The sequence below is a fragment of the Stegostoma tigrinum genome, chromosome 7 (assembly GCF_030684315.1).
Source record: "Stegostoma tigrinum isolate sSteTig4 chromosome 7, sSteTig4.hap1, whole genome shotgun sequence".
NCBI lineage: Eukaryota > Metazoa > Chordata > Chondrichthyes > Orectolobiformes > Stegostomatidae > Stegostoma > Stegostoma tigrinum.
The window spans coordinates 43,607,123-43,634,880 of NC_081360.1; the positions used below are offsets into that span (position 1 = coordinate 43,607,123).

At 41.9% G+C, this 27,758-nt stretch overlaps 1 protein-coding gene across 13 annotated transcripts in view; it reads left to right on the forward strand.

The window, feature by feature from the left end:
* The window catches only part of znf385b (zinc finger protein 385B), a 350,354-nt gene that overhangs the window by 223,140 nt on the left and 99,456 nt on the right, over window positions 1-27,758 (forward strand). For 6 of the 13 annotated variants that reach the window (XM_048535396.2, XM_048535397.2, XM_048535398.2 and 3 more), the window contains one exon: window positions 11,734-11,876. In XM_048535396.2, coding sequence (XP_048391353.1) covers window positions 11,734-11,876 — 143 coding nt within the window. Of the gene's footprint in view, window positions 1-11,488; window positions 11,591-11,611; window positions 11,635-11,733; window positions 11,877-12,089; window positions 12,217-27,758 lie in introns of those variants that run through there. The other 7 variants (XM_048535405.2, XM_048535408.2, XM_048535402.2 and 4 more) reach the window with 6 other exon arrangements.

A 27,758-nucleotide genomic window follows, 5' to 3' on the forward strand; every position in this document is an offset into this window, starting at 1 on the left:
GTTCCAAATGAACTTGCCTCAATCAGTGGTCACCCATTTGTGGGTGCACACTTCAACCTTTCTGAAGCCAGTTTAGCCCACAAATGTCTCATGTTTTAAAATTTGATCGTGAAAGTTGAAAATTGATTGTCCAACCACTGCAGCAGTAGTAATTATTTTTGTGAACAGGTTTCATGTTAACCTGCTATTAGCCCAGTTTAGATGGTGGACAAAGTCATTGCCATAACTAAAAAGGCAGGCTCGCGTCAAATTTTGCATCACATTGGTATCTATACTATTTAAGTTTTTGTTCCCATGAAGTGGTAAACTGGAGTTGTGAAATGTTTGTTGAGGAATGTAACTTTAAACTTGCAAACTTGGAACTGGTAGTGAGACTGTGGAATCTCATTCCTCAGCACTTCATATGCCAAAATTAAATTGAAGATGGTAACATCACAATTTACAATGATGAATGTCAATAGCAAAATGTGACCCAAGGTTGTGACATTAGAATCCATAATCTTGAACAGGATAAAGGTACCCAACATGAGAATTTTAAATTTGGATGTCATAAATTTAACACATTTCAATTATATATCCTGCTTTGGGTGCAGTAGTATGGTAATAATTAGGTAACATCCACAAGGGGCAGTAGCATTCCACTCAACTAGTTACTTAGCCTGAATGCCACCATTCCTCATGAAGCATTTGTAAAATGGAAATTTGGCAAGATACCATCTCATTAGAAGGATATTGAAAATGGTGTATGATTATGATAAAATCCCAGTTGATTAATTTCAAGCCAATGGAAATTAGGATTTTATTTAGTTATTGCTATTTCATGGGATGTGGCATCACTGAACATTTCTTGCGTTTGTGGCGTGTAATGCCCATCCTTAGTTGCCACAAGGAAGGTGATGATGAGCTGGTGTGTGGCTTGGAGGGGAATTTGTATTTGCGGTGTTCCCTGCCCCTGCTGTTCTTGTCCTTCTCGATGGTATAGTTGCAGGTTGAGAAAATGCCATCAAAAGACCTTGTTGAATTAAGTGTTAGTCATGCATGATATAATTTTAGCTTCTGGTAGGCTAATTTACCTGATTCAGTAATGCTTATGTCATCCTTTGCAACACAAGTAACTAGATGTGGATTTGTAAGCTTCCTGTTAACCAGGCAATCCCCCATCCCTGACGGTATATCCTCCTACACCAGGAGTTTTTATTTTCTGCAGCAACCTTTGATGTAGCACCTGATCAAAGAACTCTAGACCCACAAAACCAATAATACACTGGTTCCCCTTTATCTACAGCACATGTTCCTTCATCAAAGAATTCTAATAAATTAGGTAAAAATAATTTCCCCTTGACAAAACTAGGTCAAACTGTTTACCTTGAACTTATGGAAGTGCTCTGTTGTCATGTCTTCAACAATAGCTCCTAACATTTTCTCTATGACAGAAACTCTCGTGGATAGTTGAAGGGCGGCACAGTGGCTCAATGGTTAGCACTGTAGCCTCACAGTGCCAGGGACCCAGGTTCGAATCCAGCCTCGGGCGACTGTCTGTGTGGAGTTTGCACATTCTCCCTGTGTCTGCGTGGGTTTCCTCCGGGTGCTCTGGTTTCCTCCCACAGTCCAAAGATGTGCAGGCTAGGTGGATTGGCCATGCTAAATTGCCCATAGTGTTCAGGGGTGTGTGGGTTATAGGGGGATGGGCCTGGGTGGGATCCTTCAAGGGGCAGTGTGGACTTGTTGAGCCAAAGGGCCTGTTTCCACACTGTAGGGAATCTAATCTAATAGCAATTACAACATGGTAGAATTTCAAATTCAGTTTGAGGGAGAGCAACTCAGGTCTCAAACCTGTGTCCTTAAATAAAGGCAATAACACAGGTGTGATGAAGGAGCTGCCTAAAGCAGGCTGGGAAAATATAATAAGGGGAAAATCAATAGATGGTAAGTGGTAAACAATTGTGTAGTTAAGTTCATGATGCTCAGCAAAATCTTATTCTGGTCAAAATGATGGACTCAGTAAGAAGGATAACCTTTAAATGGCACTATGGTTAACAAAGGTGGTCAAGGAGATTATTCAATCAAAAACTAAGGCAAATAAAGTGGCAAAACCTGGTAGTAAACCAAAGGATTGGGATTTTATTTTAGGAAACAGTTGCAGATGACTAAAAATTATGAAGGGAGAAAATTAATTATGAAAGTGAAAGAAGTACAAATAAAAACCAGCAAAGGCTTCTACTGGTACATAAAAAGAAAGAGAGTAGCTCAAACAAATGTGTGACCATTGGGGAATGCAACTAGGAAGCTAATAATGGGGATAGGGAAATGGCAGGTAACTTAAACCAATATTTTGCATTGGTTTTCAGGTAGAGGACATGATAAACCCAAGGCAATCAGGTAAGAAAGGTGTTAGTAGAAGGAAAATCTTGTAAGAGTCTCTGTTACAAAGGGAAAGTTAGTTGACAAACTAACAGGCAGAAGGGCAGAAAAGTTGCCAGGGCCCGATGCCATTTATCCCATTCAAAATATCCCAGAAAGTATAGGGAAAGTAGGACCAATCTCAAACAAGGAATTAAGAGGGTGAAAGGGAGTCATGAAATATCCTAGCAAACAGGGATGAGGAAAATCCCAAAGCCTTTTATTCGTACATAAGGAGCAAGAGAGTAACTAGAGAAAGTGTTGGCCCTCTCAAGGTCAAAGGAGGGAAGTTATGCGAGGATTCAGAGAAAATGAGCGAGATTCTTAATAAGAACTTTGCATCGGTATTCACCGAGGAGAGGGACATGACGGATGTTGAGGTTAGTATGTCTGGGTCAAGTCAGCATAAGGACGGAGGAAGTGTTGGGTTTTCTCAAAGGCACGAGGGTGGACAAGTCCCCAGGTCCGGATGTGATCTGTCCCAGGTTACTGGGTGAAGCGAGAGAGGAAATAGCTAGGGCCTTAACAGATATCTTTGCAGCATCCTTGAGCATGGGTGAGGACTGGAGGACTGGAGGATTGCTAATGTTGTCCCTTTGTCTCCTTATTTAAGAAGGGTAGCAAGGATAATCCAGTGGTGAGGAAGCTGCAGGAGAAGATACTGAGGGATAGGATCTATTTACATTTGGAAGAAAATGGGCTTATTAGTGATAGGCAGCATGGTTTTGTGCAGGGAAAGTCATGTCTTACCAATTTGATAGAATTCTTTGAGGAAGTGGCAAAGCTGATAGATGTGGGAAGGGCTGTATATGTCTTATACATGGACTTCAGTAAGGCATTTGAAAAGGTTCCCCATGGTAGGCTAATGGAGAGAGTGAAGTTGCATGGCATCCAGGGTGTACTAGCTAGATGGATAGAGAACTGGCTGGGCAACAGCAGACAGAGAGTTGTAGTGGAAGGGAGTTTCTCAAAATGGAGAACTGTGATCAGTGTTGTTCCGCAGGGATCACTGTTGTTTGTGATATACATAAATGATCTGGAAGAAGGTATAGATGGTCTGATTAGCAAGTTTGCAGATGACACTAAGGTTGGTGGAGTAGCAGATAGTGAAGGGCACTGTTGGAGAATGCAGCAGAATATAGATATATTGGAGAGTTGGTCAGAGAAATGGCAGATGGAGGTCAATCCAGGCAAATGCGAGGTGATGCATTTTGTAAGATTCAATTCAAGAGAGAACTATGTGGTAAATGGAAAAGCCTGGGGAAAACTGATGGGTGTTCAGGTATATTGTACCCTGAACGTGGCAACGCAGTTCAATAGAGTGGTCAAGAAGGCATACGATATGCTTTCATTCATCGACAGGGTGTTGAATACAAGAGTTGGCAGGTCATGTTGCAATAGGTTTGACTACATTTGGAATAACATGTACAGTTCTGGTCGCCACATTACCAGCGTAGGTTGCAGGAACAACGACTCAAAAGGCTGTGGATGCTTTGGAGAGGGTGCAGAGGAGGTTCACCAGGATGTTGCCTGGTATGGAGGATGCTAGCTATGAAGAGAGGTTGAGTGAATTAGGATTATTTAAGTTAAAAAGACGGAGGTTGAGGGGAGACTTGATTGAGGTCTATAAAATCATGAGAGGTGTAGATAGGGTGGACAGCAAGAAGCTTTTTCCTCAGAGTGGGTGGCTCACTTACTAGGGATCACGATTTTAAGGTGAGAGGGGAAAAGTTTAAAGGAGATATGCGTGGAAAATTTTTTACACAGAGGGTGGTGGGTGCCTAGAACGCGTTTGCAAAGGACATGGTGCAGGCAGACTCATAGCATCATTTAAGACGTATCTAGACAGATACATGAATGGTCAGGGAGCAGAGGGACACAGATCCTTGGAAAATTGCTGCACAGAGAGATCTGGGTGTTCAGGCCCACTGTACCTTTGTGTGTGAGGTGATGTACTTTGGTAGGAGTAACCAGAAGGCAAAGTACAGGGCTAATGGTAAGATTCTTAGTAGTGTAGATAGGCAGAGAATCTCAGTGCCCATGTACACAGATCCTTGAAAGTTGCCACCCAGGTTGACAGGGCTGTTAAGAAGGCATACAGTGTTTTAGCTTTTATTAATAGAGGGATCGAGTTCCGGAACCAAGAGGTTATGGTGAAGCTGCACAAAACTCTGGTGCGGTCGCACTTGGAGTATTGTGTACAGTTCTGGTCACCGCATTATAAGAAGGATGTGGAAGCTTTGGAAAGGGTGCAGAGGAGATTTACTGGGATGTTGTCTGGTATGAAGGGAAGGTCTTACGAGGAAAGGCTGAGGGACTTGAGGCTGTTTTCATTAGAGAGAAGAAGGTTGAGAGGTGACTTAATTGAAACATATAAAATAATCAGAGGGTTAGATAGGGTGGATAGGGAGAGCCTTTTTCCTAGGATGGTGACAGCGAGCACGAGGAGGCATAGCTTTAAATTGAGGGGTGAAAGATATAGGACAGATGTCAGAGGTAGTTTCTTTACTCGGAGAGTAGTAAGGGAATGGAATGCTTTGCCTGCAACGGTAGTAGATTCGCCAACTTTAGGTACATTTAAGTCGTCATTGGATAAGCATATGGACGTACATGGAATAGTGTAGGTTAGATGGGCTTGAGATCGGTATGACAGGTCGGCACAACATCGAGGGCCGAAGGGCCTGTACTGTGCTGCAATGTTCTATGTCCTATGTTCTATGTACCCTGAAAGTGGCAATGCAGGTTGATAGAGTGGCCAAGAAGGCAGATGGCATGCTTTCATTCATTGAACGGGGTATTGAGCACAAGAGTTGGCGGGTCATGTTGCAATTGTATGAGACTTTGGTTCAATCACTTTTGGAATACTGCATACAGTTCTGGTCGCCACATTACCAAAAGGATGTGGATGCTTTGAAGAGGGTGTAGAGGAGGTTCACCAGGATGTTGCCTGGAATGGACGATGCTAGCTCTGAAGAAAGGTTAAGTAGATTATTTACATTTGAAAGATGGAGGTTGAGGGGGCACCTGATTGAGAGGTAGAGACAGTGTGGATAGCAAGAAGCATTTCCCAGAGTGGGGTTTCTATTACTGGGGGTCACGATTTCAAGGTGAGAGGGGGAAAAGTTCTTTAAGCAGAGGTTCGTGGGTGCCTGGAATGCATTGCCAGCAGAGGTGGTAGAGGTGGGCATAATAGCGTCATTTAAGATGTATCTGGACAGATACGTGAATGGGCAGGGAGCAGAGGGATACAGATCCTTGGAAAATAGGCGACAGGTTTAGATAGAGGATCTGGGTCGGCACAGGCTTGGAGGGCCAAAGGGCCTGTTCCCATGCTGTAATTTTCTTTGTTCTTTGTTCTTAATTCACTGATCAAGGAGGGCTCTAGTGGATTGGAAAACTGCTGTTGCAATGTATCTGTTTGGAAGGGAGGAGACAGACAGCAGGAAACTATAAGCCAGTTAGCCTAACATCTATCACTGAAAGAAATAGGCCATTTAGGAAAATTTAATGCAATCAAAGTCAACATGGCCTTGTGAAAGGGAAATCATGTTGACAAATTTACTGGAGTTCTTTTAGAATTTAGCAAGCAGAGTCAATAAAGGGGCACTGATAGTGCATTTGGATTTCCAGAAGTCATTCAACAAAGTGTCATATAAAAGGTTATTGCACAACAGAGGAGCTTACGGCATTGAGGGATATATTAATATGGCTTGAGGATTGTGAACACATAGAAAACAGAAGTTCATGATTAATAGGCCTCTTTTCTGATTGGAAAGGTATTACTAGTGGAGCACCACAATGGCTTCAACCATTTACAATATGTTAGTGATTTAGTGGCATAAGGAGGGTGTAGAATATCCAAATTTGCTGAAGATGCAAAACTAAGTGGGAAGCTATGTTGTGACGAAAATGTAAGGAATCTGAAAAAGTATGTGATAGATTGCTTGAATGGACAAAACTTGGTAGTTGCAGTTTATTGTAGGAAAATGAGAGGTTCTGCATTTAGGTAGGACAAATCAAAAGACGGACTATAATATCAATGATGGAGATTCTAAAAAAAAGCAGCACCGAGGGATCTGGGTATTCTTGTCATGGAACACAAAAGGTTAGCATAAAGGTACAGCAGATAATTAAGAAGGCAAATAGATTTTTTGGCCTTTATTGCTAGGGGATTGGAGTTTAAAAATAGGGAAGGCTCATTAGAACTTTAAAGGGTGTTGTTGAAACTGTATTTAGAGTACTGGTATAGTTTAGGTCCTTTATATATGGAAAAGATGCACTGGTATTGGAGACAGTTCAAAAGAGATTCACATGGTTGATTCCTGGAATTAACGGCTTTACTTATCAAGAATGGCTAAACAGGTTAGGCTTAATTTATTATAATTTTAGAAGAATGAGGGCTATTCTTATCAAAATTAGACACAATTCTGAGAGAAGTTGACAGGTAGGTGTTGAAATCATCTTTCCACTAGTTAGGGAATCTTGAACTGGGGGACATAGTAATCGAAGATTAAGCAATACACACTTAAAAAGGAGATGCAAAAGAGCTTCTTTGCTTAGGCAATGTCCGGAATTCTCTCCCCTAGAGAATTGGGGAGACTGAGTCATTGAAAGCATTTCAGGTGGAGGCAGATAAATTTTTGAAATATTGAGGAGTTGAGGGTTATGATGAGCTGACATGCAAAAGGAGTTGAAGTCTGGGGTAGAACAGCAAGAACTTATTGAATAATCGAGCAAGTCTGAAGGTCCAAATGGCATAACCCTACTCCTATTAGTTATGTTCCTCGATCCACTGTAAATTTGATGTGCCTATTTTATATTTGATTGATCAACATGCAAGGTTTCTATCAACATTGTAAGATGCCCATTTGTGGAAGTTTACCTTATTTTAGGCTGCAGCTTCAATTTCTTTCGGTCATCACCATACATTTCTGTGTGTTAGACTGACCATCCTTAATCAATAAAAAAAAATTTGTACCTTTGACCAGCAAGCAGAATCTACTTCTACCTCTTCAATGATTGATTCTTAAAATCTTAAATAATTAATCTATGAAACATATTCTTGCAAGATCAGTTCACTTGTTTAGGAGCCAGTTGCAATAGTTAAAACACGATCACCTAATTTAATCTGAATGCACATCCTCCAGGCCAACACATTCTACCATCAGCCCCTCATATCCAAATCAAAAATGCATAAGGAGAATTAGTGGAGAGCCCAGACATCCATTAGTCTGTTGAAGCAGGTGCGCACAGTGGAAAGCATTGCCTGATTGACAGTTTCTTTTACGTCATGTCGCTTTGCGAATTTCTCATTGTTTATTTATACCCAATAAAAAGGTGTCAAGTGTAATTTCTGCTTTTGGGAAATTGAAGATCTTGTTGGTTAACATTTTTGCAATATCATAACAGCAGGGTTTTCTTTAGTTAGGTAAGTTATAAATGGCTTATTTTTAAAGCTTTTCTGTACGTACCATTGTTAATGTATGTATCATTGAATCTACATGGTTTGCCTCTACTGAGTGAATCATTTTCAAAATGTTGTGAATTGCTATGAAGAGTAGTTAAGGGTTGCTGGGGTGCATGGGGTTACCTGAGTAGGGCTTGGGACCTTGGCGTGCGGGGTGTGAGGTTTTGAAGGTTGAAGGTCAGATTAAAGAACATGGCTGCGAGACAGTCCCAATGATGTGAGGCAGACTAGTTGGGTGTGTAACCAGTTAGCTGGGCAGCGGTAAATCTCTTTTGGCTGCCTCCACCTTTTTATCAGACCAGTGGGCTCTTTTTCACAGCACACATCCCAGTCCTTCCACACCCCAAGGATGAAACTAAGACTTCGCTGGATTTTTTATTTTTCTGAAGGTGGATATGCCAAGATTGGAAATTTTCTAATTCCTATTATATTATCCTTTATCGCATAAATCCAGCCCAAAATGACAGTGTCCCGGTTCCTCAGGGACATGCAGGAATTTTCAAAATGGGGACTGGTGTTGGTGAAGAGTCTGGAATCTAAACATCTGTAATTAACAGTCTGTTAACCTACTGGCCATGAACAACGGAGGGCCAGAAGGCGATGTTTCTGCTTATGAGCTGCCAAACCAGAGTACAATTTTGTCTGTCAGACTGAATGCAGGTAGATAGTGTCAGATTTTAATGGTCTGTGGTAGTATTGATGGTAGCTTGTTCTTGACTGAACTAAGCCCTTATCCTGCACCATTACATTTGATGATTGCATGATGAAACATCCAAATGTCCTTCACAGAGAAGTATGACACTGAGCTGTATAAAGAGATAATATATTAAAGGACTAAAGCTTAGTCAAAGAAGAGTCTTAGAGGATATCAAAATAGAAGTGCAGATAAATGTCAGGCCATGTTCCAGAGCTTGTCCTTGAGGCAGCTGTAGGCATGGTCATCATTAATGGAGGAGTTATGGTTGAGAGTGGACAGAGGGTCAGAGTGGAGCATTATATATATCTTAGAGTGACTGGAGGAGTTTACAGGGAGAGAGGGTGTGGTGAGGCCATGGACCCATTTAAAAACAAGGATAAAAATTTTGACATCAAAACATTGCTTGGTTTAGAGCCAACGTGTAGGGTTGATATGGGAACAGGACTTATGGGTTAAGACACAGGCAGCTGAATTTTGGATAAAATGAAAATTATGGAAGATAAAGGAGGGCGATGAATTGTAATAGGTGAGTTTAGACATAACAAAGACACAAATGAGAGCTTCAGTAGCAGATCAGCTGAGACAAGAAAAAGTCAGTTAATGTTCCTCATATTTAATTAGAAATATTTAATCTTGTTTTAATGTAATGTTATCTTTACCTTTTAAGCATGACTGGACACTTTGCTTATGGGATTTTTAAATTCCTGAAAAGAATTTAAATTTGTTGCCAATTATGTGTGGTACCATTAAATGGTAGTTATTCCTTATCAAACACGGCCCTCTCTCTGCACTGTTTTCATCCCAGAGGGGCCAGTGCAGGGTTTGGTGTGGGTGGGGCATTTAGTGGCTATGCATCTGCAAGCAGCAGGTAGCTGAAGTGGCCACTTGCAGGGATTTTAAGGTGAATAATAGCCAAGTGATGGAAGCCATTCCCTGGAACAGGAGGTGCCAGAGCTCCATCCCCATATGGAAGCCCTGCTAAAGTCATTGGGCCATACCTGTGGCCACTAGCTGTTCAGCAGATATATTTCTCCACCACCAAGAAGACCTGACAGTTGGACCTTTTGCATATTCAAAATCTTTTAAACCATATCTTCATCTTGAAGTGTTCTGTCATTCTCCCTCTGGCATTCGCACTGCAACGGATGAGACTGCAGATGTGTCATTGCTATGGCCAGTGTCTTATTGGCCTTCGAGTTTCAGGAACCTGGCCACCATCCTGAATTGGATGATGCTGACATACTCGAATATCTAACTGACCACCTCATCCAAAGGCATTGTTAATGGGAACTGCAGATGCTGGAGAATCCAAGATAATAAAATGTGAGGCTGGATGAACACAGCAGGCCAAGCAGCATCTCAGGAGCACAAAAGCTGACGTTTCGGGCCTAGACCCTTCATCAGAGAGGGGGATGGGGTGACGGTTCTGGAATAAATAGGGAGAGAGGGGGAGGCGGACCGAAGGTGGAGAGAAAAGAAGATAGGTGGAGAGGAGAGTATAGGTGGGGAGGTAGGGAGGGGATAGGTCAGTCCAGCCAAGACAGACAGGTCAAGGAGGTGGGATGAGGTTAGTAGGTAGGAGATGGAGGTGCGGCTTGGGGTGGGAGGAAGGGATGGGTGAGAGGAAGAACAGGTTAGGGAAGCAGAGACAGGTTGGACTGGTTTTGGGATGCAGTGGGTGGAGGGGAAGAGCTAGGCTGGTTGTGTGGTGCAGTGGGGGGAGGGGATGAACTGGGCTGGTTTTGGGATGCGGTGGGGGAATATACATTGGGGAAACCAAGCGGAGGCTTGGGGACCGTTTTGCAGAACACAGTTCTGCTCGGTTCGCAATAAGCAAGTGCACCTCCCAGTCGCAAACCATTTCCACTCGCCCTCCCATTCTTCAGATGACATGTCCATCATGGGCCTCCTGCACTGCCACAATGATGCCAGCCGAAGGTTGCAGGAACAGCAACTCATATTCCGCTTGGGAACCCTGCAGCCCAATGGCATCAATGTGGACTTCACCAGCTTCAAAATCTCCCCTTCCCCTGCCACATCCTAAAACCAGCCCAGTTCGTCCCCTCCCCCCAATGCACCACACAACCAGCCCAGCTCTTCCCCTCAACCCACTGCATCCCAAAACCAGTTCAACCTGTCTCTGCCTCCCTAACCTGTTCTTCCTCTCACCCATCCCTTCCTCCCACCCCAAGCCGCACCTCCATCTCCTACCTACTCACCTCATCCCACCTCCTTGACCTGTCCATCTTCCCTGGACTGACCTATCCCCTCCCTACCTCACCACCTATACTCTCCTCTCCACCTATCTTCTTTTCTCTCCATCTTCGGTCTGCCTCCCCCTCTCCCTATTTATTCCAGAACCCTCACCCCATCCTCCTCTCTGATGAAGGGTCTAGGCCCGAAACGTCAGCTTTTGTACTCCTGAGATGCTGCTGGGCCTGCTGTGTTCAGCGAGCCTCACGTTTTATCATCCAAAGTCATGTCTGTTGTCCGGTGGCAATGCGACACTTGGCTGGGCCGTGCAACCTCTCTCAATGTCGAGTTTCCAAATTAGCACAATTCAGTACGTGCTTGGACAGGAGCTTGGCCCTTTTGTACTGAATGAAATTTGTATTTATATGGCTGTTTCTAGTGGGAAAATTTCAGAAGCCATTTAATAAATTTTTTGTCTTTGTTGTTTGCAAAAGACTGCAGTTTTAATTCAGAACATATTGAAACTGTACTGTTTTAACATTGAATATTGAGAGGGAAAAAAAATGAACCAAGTGATGATGTAGCCTGTATTCTCTAAGATCTGCATTATATCTTTATAACCCTTCAGTTCGGTGTTCCAATAGGTTAGCTTGTCTTCTGCAAGCATCTGGATTTAATAGGTGCCTGTCCCCAGCTTCCTCAGCTCATCAGAATTGTTCAGACAAGGGAGGCACACACTTATTCTACCTGCCAGGATGACTCACACACCATATGTCTCCTCTGAATTTCAACTTGAATGGCTTTGGGGAAATGCTTTGCTTCAGCTGGAAAATGTTAGTGAGAGTTTCACTTCTGGGTTGACACGTACATTATAATTGTCTGTTCTACATAACTGTTTTCTGAGACAAAATGTATTCCAAATGACTGCAAATGTTTTATTTCATTAATTCGTCTATTTTCTTTCTCACATTGACAGGAAGTACATGCCATGCCAGCACACTTCCTGCTTTTGTGCGGGCACCTACCCTGATGATGCAGCCTTCGCTTGATATTAAATCATTTATGCCCTTTCCAATGGATACTGGCTCAGCTGTTGGACTCTTCCCGAATTTTAACACAGTGAGTAACAGCTGGATTCTTTTTCTCTCTGTCATCGAGATTGATTCAAATATTGGTACCCAGTAGATGGAGCCTTTCTCACAAAATGATAAAGACTCCAAGTCTTAAGCTGCACATATTAATCCACGCTTCCAAATTGTTAGTTGATTTTATTACGTCAGGGACTTTGTCCATTTGGCATTCCATATTCGTTTGTGCAAATAGTCTTTCTGGTTTCTGTTAACCCACTACGTTGCAAAATAGCTGAAGCTGTGCAGCATTAAGCTGCAAACAGCCGTGAACTGTTCAAGCTATTAAAATGCTGTTGGTCTGCTTTCGGAGGAGCTAAAAGAGCAACAGAGTAAGAGAAGGGATATTGATTTTGAACTAAATGGAATAAAATTGATTTTGGCAGGTTTATGTAACCAAAAAATGTTTACATTTTTGTAGTTAATGTATCAATTAAAATTGTCATTTTCATGATTTAGAAAAAATAATTTTAATGTTAGGTTTTTTTCAACTGTTATAATTTTGCATTTGATAGTTAGACATAGGATAACAAATTATAAGAATCGACAAGCTTGTAGAAATTAATACAATTAAATAATTATTAGAAAATTATTTAATAAGTATAGAGCAATAGATGCAATTGTGGTTGGTTTCTGTTGCTATATTTAATTTTTGGTTTATATTAGTGAACCTTCAATTGCTCCTTTTTGTCGAGGTAAATAAAGCATTGTGATGTTGAGAGAAGGCTTAGCTTTAGGTGTACCAGAAATGCTGTTTGCAGAATGCTCACTGGACTGACAGAGATGCAATTATGTTGTAAATGCCTTTGAAATATTTACAGCATGTGCAGTGGTCAGGACAATGAAAATTGTATTTGGTGTATTCAAAATATCCTAACTAATTATAGCTTGATACAAAAAAAGATCAGTTTGTGAAACAAAAGCAAATCACATATGTATGTGAAAGATAAAGTTGTGTCAGAGAAAATATTCCTGGCTCCTTAGAGAGTAAACATTATGTACATTGTAGTAGGATATTTGGTATAGCATCATCATCAATGCCTTTAAAATCAATAAAGAATTACGTTATCAACGGGAACAGACTGTGGGTGTTTGAAATATAGCCAAGTGGTTAACGACATTAATTCTTTTAGCAAATTAATCTAGCGTGAAAAGAGAATGTAACAGGGGATTTCTGATGTGTTGTAAATTAAGATGTTGTCAAAGACACTGTTTTTCAGCCAAGGTTGTGTTTTAGAATCTTGTGTATGGTTCCCAGTTTTTTAATTCTAATTAATAAAGTCAAAACTGGAAATTAGGAACAGAGAATATTTCAACCCTCTGCACTATTCTGTACCAATATTATTTTCTGTCCAGAAATCTGGAAAATTATGTCTTAATGCCATTCATTAAAATCAGACGTTTTTAATGACAATAGATTTCAGGTATCCTAGATTCTAATTTTAATGCCAAATGCTAAAACACGATCTGTGTTGAATGAAACAAAACGTTAACTCATTCATGTCATGATATTGGCAGGGGTTGTATGTGTCGTCATCAGTAAAGCGGTTAGAATTAAACACCATGACTTTACCACTGAGCTGAATAGAAAATCAGAAATACTGGGGAGCACAAATATTCCATCATTTGACTGCGATAAAAGGATGATGTCTGCTGGTAGATTGTTAGGAGTTTCTCTTCATTCAAGGCATATGCACTGATCTTCTTGGAATAAGCAAAAAGATACACATATTCCAACAATGTTTCCCATAACCAGACACTCCTACTTATGAACATGTAATCTACAAAGCTATTTGGATGCTATATTTAGCAAAAGTCAAATTAGGACCTAATTTATGTGGTTGACATTATTTATCTCATGCTACCAATACATAATTTCAAGATATGAATTGTAACTTTTGCTCACATTATTGCATTCTGTGAGACAGTGATTTAAATGTGGGATAGATGAAAAAAAGCTTGGTCTGGATAGCTTATCAGATACTTCTGGAACTGTAAACCAAGAAGCAAGTCATATTTTGTGGCTGGGCTGATGATGAGAGGAATTCACATTTAGCATTATATTGGCGTATGTGACGAACTCTTGAAGAGTTGAATTGTCTGTACACAGGTTGGGAATTGTTTCATGCCAAGGTGTAAACTTGAAGAGGGGGAGGGGTGTTCATTTATTCATGTAAAGGACAACCAAGCAATTTGAAGGCAACTGGTAAATAAAGAAAGTTTAAAATACCAATGTACTTGACAGATCAAAGTACATATTTACAGTAAAAGTTAATTCATTTGCACATCTATCAGGGTTTAGGCCCTGAGTGCCATGTTGCCATGGAGTTAGACTGTGGCTGTGTGTTAGGGGGTGGTGGGGGGCAGTGAGGGGTTACTGGTGGTGGCGCAGTGATTGTGAAATAACTCCACAGAGGTCAGCATCCCATCACCAAGTCACCCTTTATTTACAAGCGTACAGTACATGGATCTGACACAGGTGGATCAGAGCCTGTCCCTAAAATAAAAAAAAAATCCCTGAGACTCTGGTTTCTATCTGTCAGCCAGGGCTCCCTGATTGGCCCAGGTTAATAGTCCCAATCAGCGAACTCATACTCAATGTGATCCGCCTAGCCAACCTTGCTTTAATCACTACAGAACATTAGGAAGTTTTCTGTTTGTTTGTTTTGGTGTATCTTGGCTGTATTGTTTAGTATGTGTCTGGAGCAGTTTAGAGAAGGCAGAGAGAATGTGTAATGATTAGAAACAGAAAGCCACCAGTAAGCACCAGTATTATGATGTAGAGATGCAAGTGAGGCTTGTGTTCAAGCTAGTGAATCCACATTTGTGAGATGTTGGTATGGGTCTGGAGTATTCTCTGAGTTGCATACCAGTGGAACAATCTTCAAGAAGGCCCTCACCGTAATTGGGACTGAAGGAGAATCTGATTGAATTCTCAGGGTTATGACATAACTTGATTTAGGTTCCAAGAGAATTGAATCTTGATAATTATCAGTAATGTAAAATAAAGCAGTTCTCGGTTGAAACTACAAGTAGAATGGGAACAATTTGCGTGGGGAAGTTTGGTTTAAAGTGTAAACGCTTACAAGTTATAAGATTAAGTTAATAGTGCTTTTTTTAATCTTGTGTTTGTTGTTCTGAGTCTTTTTTTCCCTTTAATATGTGAAATTTCGATGTGTGGTCTTTTCAGTTAATAACTGGAAATTCAAATTTCTTTTTCAAAGAACTGTCTTCCACCAAGGTAAATTTGGGCATACAAACCTTTGATCACGTGATGGAAATTTTGTCCATTTCTAGTAAATAAGCATACGCCATAGATTGTTAATGCTACTGTAAGTTCTTTAATATCCTGCTATATCCTGTTGTTTTTGTGCACTTAGTTGAGTAGAACTGCAACCTTCCCCATGACCAAGCTCAATGTCAATGCAAAGCATTGGTGCTCATCTGCGCAACTGAGATTTCTTGCAGACCCCTATTTTAAAATGGTAAGCCAGACTTCAGATGCTGCATTTCATTCTATGAAGTTCCGAATAGAACTTGTCTGTTTAGGTTGTAAGTGCAGTGACAGGAGTGGATTAAATGGAATTGCTGTAGGAGAAGCGAAATGTACTTTGGCATTTTGTTTCGGGCAGTTGGAAAATGTTTTTGAGGTGCTAGTTCTTTCCTAATGGGATGTGCTAAGATTTTGTAATTTAATTGATGTGGTGGAAGATGTAATTTGCCATTCAGTGGCCATCTTGTATACCTGAAAGTTCTATTAGAAATGAATAAGTTTGTATTGCAGTGCCATAACTCCAGTGGTAGCAGCGATCCAGGTATTCCCACATTCAGACTTGAAGGGAGCTAGTAGAAGTAACACTGTTAAGTGCTGTAGTTTGTTTTGGACAAGGGAACATGTGTAGGTGTGAAGAATGGTGGTTCATGGTTGACTTGCATGGAACCAGAAACATTCAGGGTTTTGGGAGGAGGAGATGTTGGGGTTGAATTTTGGGTGATAGTGGAGAGTCTGGGCAAATATTTTTCAATCCGTTGAAAGACCTTGTGATTGTATTCCCTTATTTGCATCCAAATAAGCCATATTGTTAATAACAGGAGTGGCACAATATGTCATTAAGTGTAACCAATAACAGTATCTATATGGAATTCTGAAGTAGCAAGACACCTGCAAGGAGCAAAACATCTGTCAGACAAAAATAAAGATCTTCCTGTCAATAAAGCTCTCACCCTTGAGACTGATAGGACTCAGTAACTGGTGTGGTGTTCCCAGTGTGCAATTAAAACATGCTCAGTCAAAAGCCCCATGTCAGCTAACAAGCATGAGCACAATTTTTAGTTCTTTCAGTTTGTGTTTCTTGTTTATGTTAATGATTGTGCTGTGTAACGCACTGCAGAATGCATTGGCGACTGGCCGTGCATTCAGCGAGGGAAGAATGGGAGCAGATGTAAGTGCAGCTGGAACAACTAGCAGCTAGCCAGGCAAACCAACCCTTCTTACACAGTATTTGAATTCCAGTTGCGGACACAGAGAAGAACTGCTTGTGAAGAAAGACTGTGAGAGAATCTAATAATAACGCACCTGCTCAAAGACAAAACTCCTAGGTTCTGCCATACAGTGCTGGAGGCTTTATTTTAGGAGATGGATAGAAAGAGAGAGGCCACGTTTCTGCAGGAATGAGGAGGTCTCCAGGAACACACTGTGAAAGGAATGGTTGGATGTAGTTATGGAGGTTAATGAAAGGAGTTTAACTCAAAGTTCTGGCTGCAATGTCACTCTAAATGTTCAGTGATCACGCAGAAGCTGTATAGACCAATGAATGCATCTTGCAAATGACAACTGCTACCATTGTTTGAGCAGCCTCGCATGTTTCTCAATTTCACCCCATCACTCATCCATCAGTGATCACTAGGATTCAGATTTGTGGCTAACACTCAGATGCTCCAACCCATGTCACATATGTGCTAACGCTATAAGTCTCAGACCTATACTCTCAGTTTTGCCATACTTCCAGGTGTGATTGTCCACATCACCCAAGCACCTCACAGCACCCTTGCTGACATACTTCCCATACAGCTCATGTGTAACAGGAGGCAAAAGTAGAGAACAAATGGGAGCTTCTCCTCAATCCTTTGGATCAATGATTCGCTGTACTATGGAGCCAGCTGTAAGAGAGGCTGGTGTCTTCAGTGACATACAAACTGCAGAAGGTGCAAACACAGACTTATTACGTTCTATCCCACCTTGTTGCCATAATCCAGGCCCCACTTCTCCATTTCTGATTTAGCCGACCGAGAACTGACTCCTGCCCAGACAATGTAATCTCATCATGAAGGGTTTGAGTTGCTATTGGATGAAGAGACACAGCTCAGATGCTGGCACTCTGCATACTTTAGAGACAATACGCATGAAATTCGCATGTGGTGAGTCAGCAGACACAAATGGCAAGGGCAATGATAGCATAAGTTTCAGTTCACTGGCAGGCACAGTCCTAGATGAGTTTTGCTGAAGGACATTGTGGTTTCAACTTTGATGACAAGGAATACAGAAGAATGCTGATGCCCCTGTACTCTGAGGCACTCAATGTAGTGGCAGTCTTGCTGCAGAGACTGTCGTTAAGAAACATAGAGGAGTCTAGCTCCAGCTTAGTACAGATTTCCTCTCAGAATTTGGAGTCCGTTCTTTCTAGCAGGTATGCTATGGCCAACTCCACGAGGGTGGTTATGGATCACACCACCAAAGAGAGAACAGCATTTGGTCCTCTGAGACTGTGGCACCTCTTATTCATTTTTCATTTGAAGAGCAGGTAGCAGGTCTACTCTTTGAGGATCCTTGAAGAATATGGCTTTCTGCAGCACGTCTTCCTGCTCCTTCTCCCTAATGTCGTGTTCCATGACCTTGTTAAGCTGAAGCCCAAGAGAGACTGCATTTATGAATTTCAATTATATCAGCAGACTTTCCATTTATAGCTCTTCAAAGTCCTCTGCACTCTTTGTAGAAAGTCCAGCGACACTTCCTTCTGACTCTACCATTTCGCCAGCATGTGTTCAGCTGTTTAAAAGAAGACAAGGTGTTAACAAGTTCTGCAAAGTCCAATGCAGCTGACCATGAGCCAAGTTAGCACTTGGCACTAAATAAGTCACCGTGTTGTCTTTCATCCCATCCCTGCAGTAGGTAAGTGTTTAAATACCAGTGCCCCATTTCTGATGCTCCAAAAACTTTTATATCATAGTTTTAATCGATCAAGTTCCCTTTGTTAGTTTGGAAGTACATCCTGCCTCAAGGCATCAGAAATGGCAGCTCCTGCATCAGCTTTCTTGTTTTGCAAAAGAATTATTCCTGCATTCTCATCTACTAAGCCAGGCACCAGGAGCAGTAAAGTTAAGAATTCCTGTGTCGGATGCAGAGCCGTTAACTTCTTGGACAAGCAACAAGCAACTCAGCTAAAACATGACTTCCTCATTAGAGCAATCTCCATGTTGCTGTCTTTTTCTTTGCCTTCTGACTGCTCAGCCAGTTATCTGATCCTCTGCTTCAACCAAGTGGGAGAAATGAATCAGAATAACTTGAAACACTGTGCCAGGTACCATTGACTCATTCTTGACAGATCTTTGGCAAAATTGTTCACCTTCCATCATATCAATAGCACAGATTAATTCTGTGGTGAGCAGGCAGTAAGATAAATCTTTTCCGGACACAATGTACAACATTTATAGCCAATGGTGAATGAATTAATAGATGATAATTCTACAAGCTGCTGAAACAGGTTGCAAGTAAATTATTTCCAGTAACAGATTATAGTTATAGACATTACACACCTAATCTGGTCAATACAAACTTGTCTCATGGATCATTATAAAGAAACAGAATGAAATGTATACGTTTGGTGGAATCTTACAGTCTGAACAATGTGGGCCATGGTGAGAAATATAGGAAAATTGCATGAGAAATACAGCAAAACCTTTCTTGGCATTAGTAGCAGTGAGTTGTACTTTCCAACAAAGTTCTGGGCATTATCATGAGTTTTCTTTTGCTAAGGAGCAGTGGGATGCCTATTAAAAGGAATTATTGTTCATTATAGCCCTCATTAATTGCAAATCTCACCGTATTAATGTGCAGCTCCCTATCCTAGAACCCCACACAAGGAAACTAGATGCTGAGAATTTCCAACATTAAAATCAGAGCGTAGTTAGCTTGTGACTCCAGCTCACCGCTTCCACCTCCAGACCTCCATCTTGGATGCTCAGAACCAACACCCAGCATGCTCATGAGTAGTGCCCACATGTGCCATACATCCATGGACATTGGTATCAGACACGTTACAGCCTCTCCACATTGACATACCCATCTCTGATCCGCTTGCAACATGATGTGAGTAGCCTGGACATTTAACTGAGAGAACAGTCACATCCGTTAGGCAGTGTTCACAGACAGGAAGGTCAGACTGAGAGTCATACAGGCAAGGGGACCCCAGGTACCATGTTGCAAGTATTTTTTTTTAAAAGATTCTTTCATGGGATGTGGGCAGCACTGACCAGGCCAGCATTTATTGCGCTTCCCTAATTGCCCAGGGGACAGTTAAGTGTTAACTCCATTGCAGGGGGTCTGGTATCATATATAAGCAAGACCAGGTAAAGATATTTCCATCTCTAAAGGACATTAGTGAACCAAATGGGATTTTCCCAACAATCAATAGTGGCTTCGTAACCACCATCAGCCTCCTAATTCCAGATAGTAATTGAATTCGAATTCAAACTCCTGCCATGGCAGGATTTGAACCCAGGTCCCCAGAACACAACCAGGGTCTCTGGATCAATAGGCTAGCAATAATACCTCTAGGCCATCACCTCCCCTCTTGATCTTTGCTTTTATCCAACAATTAAAAGCTTGCTGCCTGTGAGGCCGAGAGCAAAGTGAGCAGGGCGGATAAGCAAACCGATCATTGCCATTTTGACAGGGAGGCCGCTGATGTGGGGATAAAGGTTTCTTTTTCAAGTAAGTGTAATAATAGTAGCAAAGGACAGTCTGGAGTTAAATACTCTTCTCTGCAGTGACAGTTGGGAGTTGTGAAGTTTGTGTTGCTTACCAAAGGTCTGGGTTAAGGAGATCTCTTCAAGGCTGGAGAAGACTTTGGTATCAATGTGGGGGTAAATCCCAGTTGTCAGGCTTAACACAGGGCTTAAACCAAATCTGTACCAGTTCCCCAATAAACAAACTAACTAGTGAGAGATAAAAGTCTTTCAATTAATGAAGCAAGTGTATGAGGATCCAAGAAATAGTAAGATGAAGAAAATGTAAAAGAATTGTCGAGGTTGCAAAGCAGAGTCGAGATTTGGGTAAAAATAAATGGACTGGGTCACAGAGGGAGAGAGAATTCAAAAAGAATTCCTGCCAGACAGAAGATTCCGTGGCAGTGATTATGAATCTTGGATAGTATGTTACTTTCTAGCGCCAGGGTTAAGGGTGTCTCAAAATGTTTGAAGTGTATTATCAAAGGAGAGAGTGAGAAGCCAGAAGTTGTTGCACGCAATTTAAGAAAGGATTAAGGCTTTGCAAAGTGAGTGTAATCGGTCAGGAAGAAGGTTAAAACAAAGAACATCAAAAATAGTAATCGCTGGTTTACTTTTGTTGCCAGTTCTAATGAGGGAAGGAATTAAAGGATAGGGGAGATAAATCAATGGCTGAAGAGGTGACGCAATGTGCAGGGATTCTGTTTCTTGGATCATTGGGAACTCTTCTGGGGCATAAAAGACCTGTTCAAAAAGGATGGACTTCACCTGAACTGGAAAGAGGCCAATACCCTGGTGAGGAGAGTTGCTCATTGTAATTCAGGAGCCTGTAAACTTTTATAGAGAGGAGGTGGGGGCTTCCTAAGTAACAGTGAAAATAGGAAGAAAGATGACGATGGTAATGAAACAGAAAAAGTAAGTTAATTAGAGGGGGCACATAAGGGCAAATCAGAGAACGAAGCAACTCTGAAGAATTAAACTGCATTTATTTCTATGCAAGAGGTCTTACAGGCAAGGCTGATGAACTTAGGCAGATATGAGAACGTGGGACTGGGATGTCATAGTTATCACAGAAACTTGGCTGAGGGAAGGGCAGGACTGGCAGCGCAGTATTCCAGATTTTAGATGTTATGGGAATGATAGAAAAGAGGCAGGAGAGGGGAGGGAGTGGCATTTTTGATTAAGGAAAACATTACTACCATAATTAGAGAAGATTTTTTTGATGGATCATTTAGTGAAAATATATGGGCTGAAATTAGAAATAAAAAAGGGATGATCACCTTGATGGGATTGCACTATAGGCCCCCTAATAATCAGAGGGAAATTGAGAAGCAAACATGTAGACAGATCTCAAATACATGTAAGAATAATAAGGTTGTAATAGTAGGAGATTTTAAGTTTCTAAACGTTTAATGGGACTGCTGTCATGTTAAAAGTTTTGGATGCTGAAGAACTGTTAAATGTCTTCAAGAAAACTTTCTTTCGCAATATGTAAATACTCCTACAAGAGAAGGAGCAAAACTTGACCCTTTCTTAGCAAATAAGGCAGAGCAAGTGACTGAAGTGTTAGTAAGGGAACTCTTTGGGACTAATGATCATAACACTATTCATTTTAAAATAATTATAGAAAAGCATAAATCTTCCATAAAATTTTAAGTTCTTAATTGGGGGAAGGCAAATTTTAATGGTACGAGACAAGAATTTTCAAAGGTTGACGAGAGTATACTATTCACAGGTAAAGGGAATGACTGACTAGCGGGAGGCCTTCAAAAGTGTGATAATGAGAATTCAGAAGCATTATGTTCCTGTTAGAGTAAAAGGCGAGGCTGGTAAGATTAAGGAAAAATGGATAAATAAAAATATTGACGTTCTCGACAAGAATTAAAAAGAATCATAGATATAGACAACTGGGATCAACTGGATCTCTTCAAGAATATAAAGAGTATAGGGGCATTCTTAAAATGGAAGTCAGGAAGGCAAAGAGGAGATATGAGATAGCCTTGGCAGATAAGGTTAAAAATAATCCAAAAAGACTCTGCAAATACATTAAGAGCAAGAGAGCAGCAAGCGAGAGAGGGAGAGAGTACAACCTTTTTAAGATCAATGAGGTTGTCTTTGTGTTGAATGGCAGGAAATGAGAGAGATATTAAATGAATATTTCATAGAACATAGAACAGTACAGCACAGTACAGGCCCTTCAGCCCACAATGTTGTGCCAACCTATTATCCTACTTGAGAGTTCGAGTTTTTACTGTTGAGAAAGAAATCGAGGCGAGAGAACTGAGGGAAATAGATACTGATGTTTTGAAAACATTTTGCAATACAGAAGAGGATGTGCTGGACGTCTAAAAACAACATAAAGGTAGATTACAAAGTGTGGAGCTGGATGAACACAACAGGCCAAGCAGCATCTCAGGAGCACAAAAGCTGACATTTCGGGCCTAGTCCCTTCATCAGACAGGGGGATGGGGTGAGGGTTCTGGAATAAATAGGGAGGTGGGGGGCAGACCGAACATGGAGAGAAAAGAAGATAGGTAGAGAGGAGAGTATAGGTGAGGAGGTAGGGAGGGGATAGGTCAGTCCAGGGAAGATGGACATGTCAAGGAGGCGGGATGAGGTGATAGGTAGGAAATGGAGGTGCGGCTTGAGGTGGGAGGAAGGGATGGGTGAGAGGAAGAACAGGTTAGGGAAGCAGAGACAGGCTGGGCTGGTTTTGGGATGCAGTGGGGAGAGGGGACGAGCTGGGCTGGTTTTGTGATGTAGTTGGGGGAGGGGAAGAACTGGGCTGGTTTTGGGATTCGGTGGGGGAAGGGGAGATTTTGAAGCTTGTGAAGTCCACATTGATACCATTGGGCCGCAGGGTTCCCAAGCGGAATATGAGTTGCTGTTCCTGCAACCTTCGGGTGGCATCCTTGTGGCACTGCAGGAAGCCCATGATGGACATGTCGTCTGAGGAATGGGAGAGGGAGTTGAAATGGTTTGCGACCGGGAGGTGCAGTTGTTTATTGCGAACCGAGCAGAGGTGTTCTGCAAAGCGGTCCTCAAGCCTCCGCTTGGTTTCCCCAAAGTAGAGGAAGCCACACCGGGTACAATGGATACAATATACCACATTGGCAGATGTGCAGGTGAACATCTGCTTGATATGGAAGGTCATCTTGGGGCCTAAGATAGGGGTGAGGGAGGAGGTGTGGGGGCAAGTGTAGCACTTCCTGTGGTTGTAGGGGAAGGTGCCGGGTGTGGTGGGGTTGGAGAGGAATGTGGAGCGGACAAGGGAGTCACAGAGAGAGTGGTCTCTCCGGAAAGCAGACCAGGGTGGGGATGGAAAAATGTCTTGGGTGGTGGGGTCGGATTGTAGATGGCGGAAATGTCGGAGGATGATGCGTTGTATCCGGAGGTTGGTGGGGTGGTATGTGAGAATGAGGGGGATCCTCTGGGGGCGGTTGTGGCGGGGTGGGGTGTGAGGGATGTGTTGCGGGAAATGCGGGAGACGTGGTCAAGGGCGTTCTTGACCACTGTGGGGGGATAGTTGCGGCCCTTGAAGAACGTGGACATCTGGGATGTGCGGGAGTGGAATGCCTCATCGTGGGAGCAGATGCGGTGGAGGTGGAGGAATTGGGAATAGGGGATGGAATTTTTGCAGGAGGGTGGGTGGGTGGGAGGAGGTGTATTCTGGGTTGCTGTGGGAGTCAGTGGGCTTGAAATGGACATCAGTTTCTAGCTGGTTACCTGAGATGGAGACTGAGAGGTCCAGGAAGGTGAGGGATATGTTGGAGGTGGCTCAGGTGAACTTGAGGTTGGGGTGGAAGGTGTTGGTGAAGTGGATGAACTGCTCAAGCTCCTCTGGGGAGCAAGAGGCGGCGCTGATACAGTCATCAATGTAACGGACGTCCATGGTGAAAATGAGGTGTTGGGGGGCCAGGAAATTGGAAGTCCTGGAGGAGGTGGAGGGCGTGGGTGGTGTTACGGACGTAGGTAGGGAGTCCCTGCACCAAAGGGGAGAAAATGGAGTCCAGATAGGTGGAGATGAGTTCGGTGGGGCAGGATCAGGCTGAGACAATGGGTCGACCAGGGCAGGCAGGTTTGTGGATTTTGGGAAGGAGTAATAGAAACATCTCCAGGACCCGATCAAGTCTATCCCAGGATGTTGTGGAAAGTTAAGGAGGAAATTGTGGGGCAGCATAGTAGCCCAGTGGCTAGAACTGCTGACTCACAGCAGCAGGATCAATTGTGTTCAATTCCAGCCTTGGGCAACTGTCTGAGTGGAGTTTGCACATTCTCCCCATGTCTGCATGGATTTCTTCCAGGTGCTGCGGTTTCCTCCCACAGTCTAATGATGTGATGATTCGATGGATTGGCCATGCTAATTGCCCATAGTGTCCAGGGATTTGTAGGCTATTTGGGTTGACCATAGGAAATGCAGGGTTCCAGGGATAGGGTAGGGGGGAGGATCTAGGTGGGATGTTCTTTCAGAGTGCTGATGTGGACCCGATGGGCCAAATGGCCTGCTTCTGCACTGTAGGCATTCTACATAATATTTATATCATCTACAAACACGGTGAAGTAGAGACTGGCTAATGTTGTGCCATTATTTAAGAAAGGATGTAAGGAGAAGCCTGGAAAATATAGACCTGTGAATCTGACATGAGTGGTGGGTAAATTGTTGGTGGTGATTCAGAAAGATAGGAATTATATATATTTGAAGAAACAAGGATTGATTAGTCAGCATGGTTTTGTGCAAGGAAAATCATGTCTGATAAATTTAATTGAGTTTTTTGAGGAAGTAACAAACAAGATTGATGAGGGCAGAGTGGTAGATGTTGTTTACTTGGTCTTTAGTAAAGCCTTTGAAAAGGTTCCACATGGTAGAATAATTGGTAAAGTTAGATGGGATTCAGGGTAAGCTTGTCAATTGGATATAATTGTCAATTGATTTTATGGTAGAACACCAAAGGTTAGTGGTGCAAGGTTATTTTTCAGACTGGAGGTCTGTGACCAGCAGTTATCCACGGGGATCAGTACTGGGTCCTCTTTTGTTTGTCATTTATATGAATGATTTGAATGAGAATATAGGAGGCATGGTTAGTAAGATGCAGATGACTCCAAAATTAGTGCCATTGTCGACAGTGAAGAAGGTTGTCCAAAATTACAAAGAAACTTTGATCAATTGAGACAATGGGCTGATAAGTGGCACATGGAGTTTAATTTAGGTAAATGTGAGATATTACATTTTCGTAATACAAACAAGGACAGGACTTATACAATTAATGGAAGGGCCCTGCAGAGTGTGGTACAACAGTCAGAACGAGGAGTTCAGGCACATAATTCTTTGAAATTTGCATCATAGATAGCCAGGGTGATTATGAAGGCATTTAGCTTGCTTACTTTCATTGCTAAGACCTTTGAGTATAGGAGTTGGGATGTCATATTGAAGTTGTACAAGATAATAGTGAGGCATCTTCTGGAGTACTGTTTGTGGTTCTGGTTGCCTCGTTACAGGAAGGATATTGTTAAACTGGAGAGAGTTCAGAAAAGATTAACAGGATGTTGCCAGGAATGGAGGTTTTGAGTTATACAAGTAGACTGAAAGAGTGGAACTGCTTTCACTAAAGTGTCAGGGTTTGAGGGGTAACCTTATTGAGGTGGAAAAAATCATGAGGGGCATAGATAAAGTGAATGACAAACATCTTTTTCCTAGGTTGGAGGAGTTCAATACTAGGTGGCATACTTCTAAGATGAGAAGAGAAAGATTCAGAAAGAACATGAGGGGCAATGTTTTTACACATTCGTGTGTGGAATGAGCTGCCAGAGAAAGTGGTAAATGCAGGTACAGTTACAATGTTTAAAAGACATTTGGGTTAATCCATGAATAGGAAACATTTAAAAGGACATGGGCCATGTGCAGGCCAGTGGGGCTAGTTTAATTTGGGAACATGGTTAGCATTGACTGGTTGGACCGAAGGGCCTGTTTCCATGCTGTACAACTCTACGACTCTGACTTTAAGGCTAATTATGACTAAGATGATAGCAGAGAAATAGGAAAAAGATAAATTGCAAGGAACTATATCTGAATACAAGAAGCATTCACAGAAAAACATACAAATACTGTAGTAGTATAGACATCAGTGTGTTTGTTAAAACAGAGACATGAGCACAAAATAATAAGATTAGAAACTAAATAGAAGAGTCAGGCAAAATAGAAAATGAGTAGGCGTAACCCTGAAAATAGAGGATTGAATAAATAGTCAAGAGGGAGGATTTCACTGAGTAAAGTCAATATGTAGAGTTAGCTTGGGTGAATTATAAATTACAGAAGCCAGAAAGCGCTACGAGGAGATGTTTAGAGTCCTCCTGACTAATGTTGGGTGAAGTATTAGTCTGAAAATTAGAGATATGTGTGACAAGGATAGTAAGTTAATCATGGAGAGCATTACTCCTCATGTAAACTGAACAATCAGATTTGCAGCAGCACTGTGGAGGATAAGTCCATTAAACACATTCAATATAGATTTGTAGATCGGAATGCCAAGGTTCAAAAAGGAACATAGCTACTTTAGATGAAATGTTGCGAAAAGAGCCAGGGTTAATTAATAACCTTGTAGTTAAGGACTCTCTGGGGAAGAGTGATCAGAAGATGAAAAAATTTTATATTAAATTTGAGAATAATTTTGCTTCATTCAATACTGATGTCGTAAATCTGATCAAGCCAAATTGCAAGAAGGAGGAAAGAGTTGGTTCCGATTGGTTGAGAAACTAAGTCATGTTGTGAAAGGAGTGAAATATATTTTGACTTCCATCACCTGATTTTCATAGCTGGGACTTGATGCAATTTTGAAAAGAAAAGAAATACTGATATGACCTCAGCACAGATTGAGCCAGGTAATGAAGCCATCAATCAATCTGAACCAGTCAGAATCTAAATTAACTTTGTCAAAAGGCGTTGAAGCTCAAATCTGGATTGTCTGTTTGAATTGCATATTTAGGGATAAGTTTCATGTATCAAGGTGTAGAATTTGTTTCTACATTAACCAGCTTGGAAAATGTGGGAATACACAAGTGCATTTAAAGCAGCTGATTTGCCAGAGCAGCAGGGAGAGAGAGAAAAATAGGTTTGTAACAACTTAACTGAAAAGGTACTGTTTCTCCCTGTTTTGTCTTTGCCCCTCAATTGACAGCACCTAATGATGAAGGCAGTTGGAGAAACATTAATTCACTGAGATCTCAAAGATAGCTACAGGTCTCAATACAACTGCTGCAGCACGATATCACTTCAAGAACCACAGTACCCTACCCTGAGGTTGAATCTAATACCTCAAGGAGTCTAAGGATTTTTAATCTATGTATTGGATGGTATGCTAACTCAGTGATTAGCATTGATGCCTCACAGCAGTAGGGACGTGGATTTGAGTCCAGCCTTGTTGAGTTTGCATGTTCTCCCCATGTCTGTGTGGGGTTTCCTATGGCTGCTCTGGTTTCTGCCTACAATTCAAAGATGTGCAGGTTAGGTGGATTGGCCATGCTGTATTGCACATATTGTCCAGGGCTGTGTCGGCTGGGTAGATTAGTCATGGGGAATGTAGGGTGACAGGGGTGTGTCTGGGTCGATTGCTCTTTGGAGGGTCGGTGTGGATTCATTGGGCCGAATGGCCTACTTCCACAATGTAGTGATTCTATGATATTCTTTTCCCTTCCTTTTAGGACTTGATTCTCTCTCCTTAGAGTTTATATCTTCATTTTGTGTGTATCTAATGTGTTTTATTGTTTCTGTTGAGATTAGTAAATAATAAAATTCCTCCTCCTCCTTCTCAGAAAAGCACTGTAATTGGCTCCATAATTTTGCACCAGTGAACTGCATTTTAATTGCCATGTGACA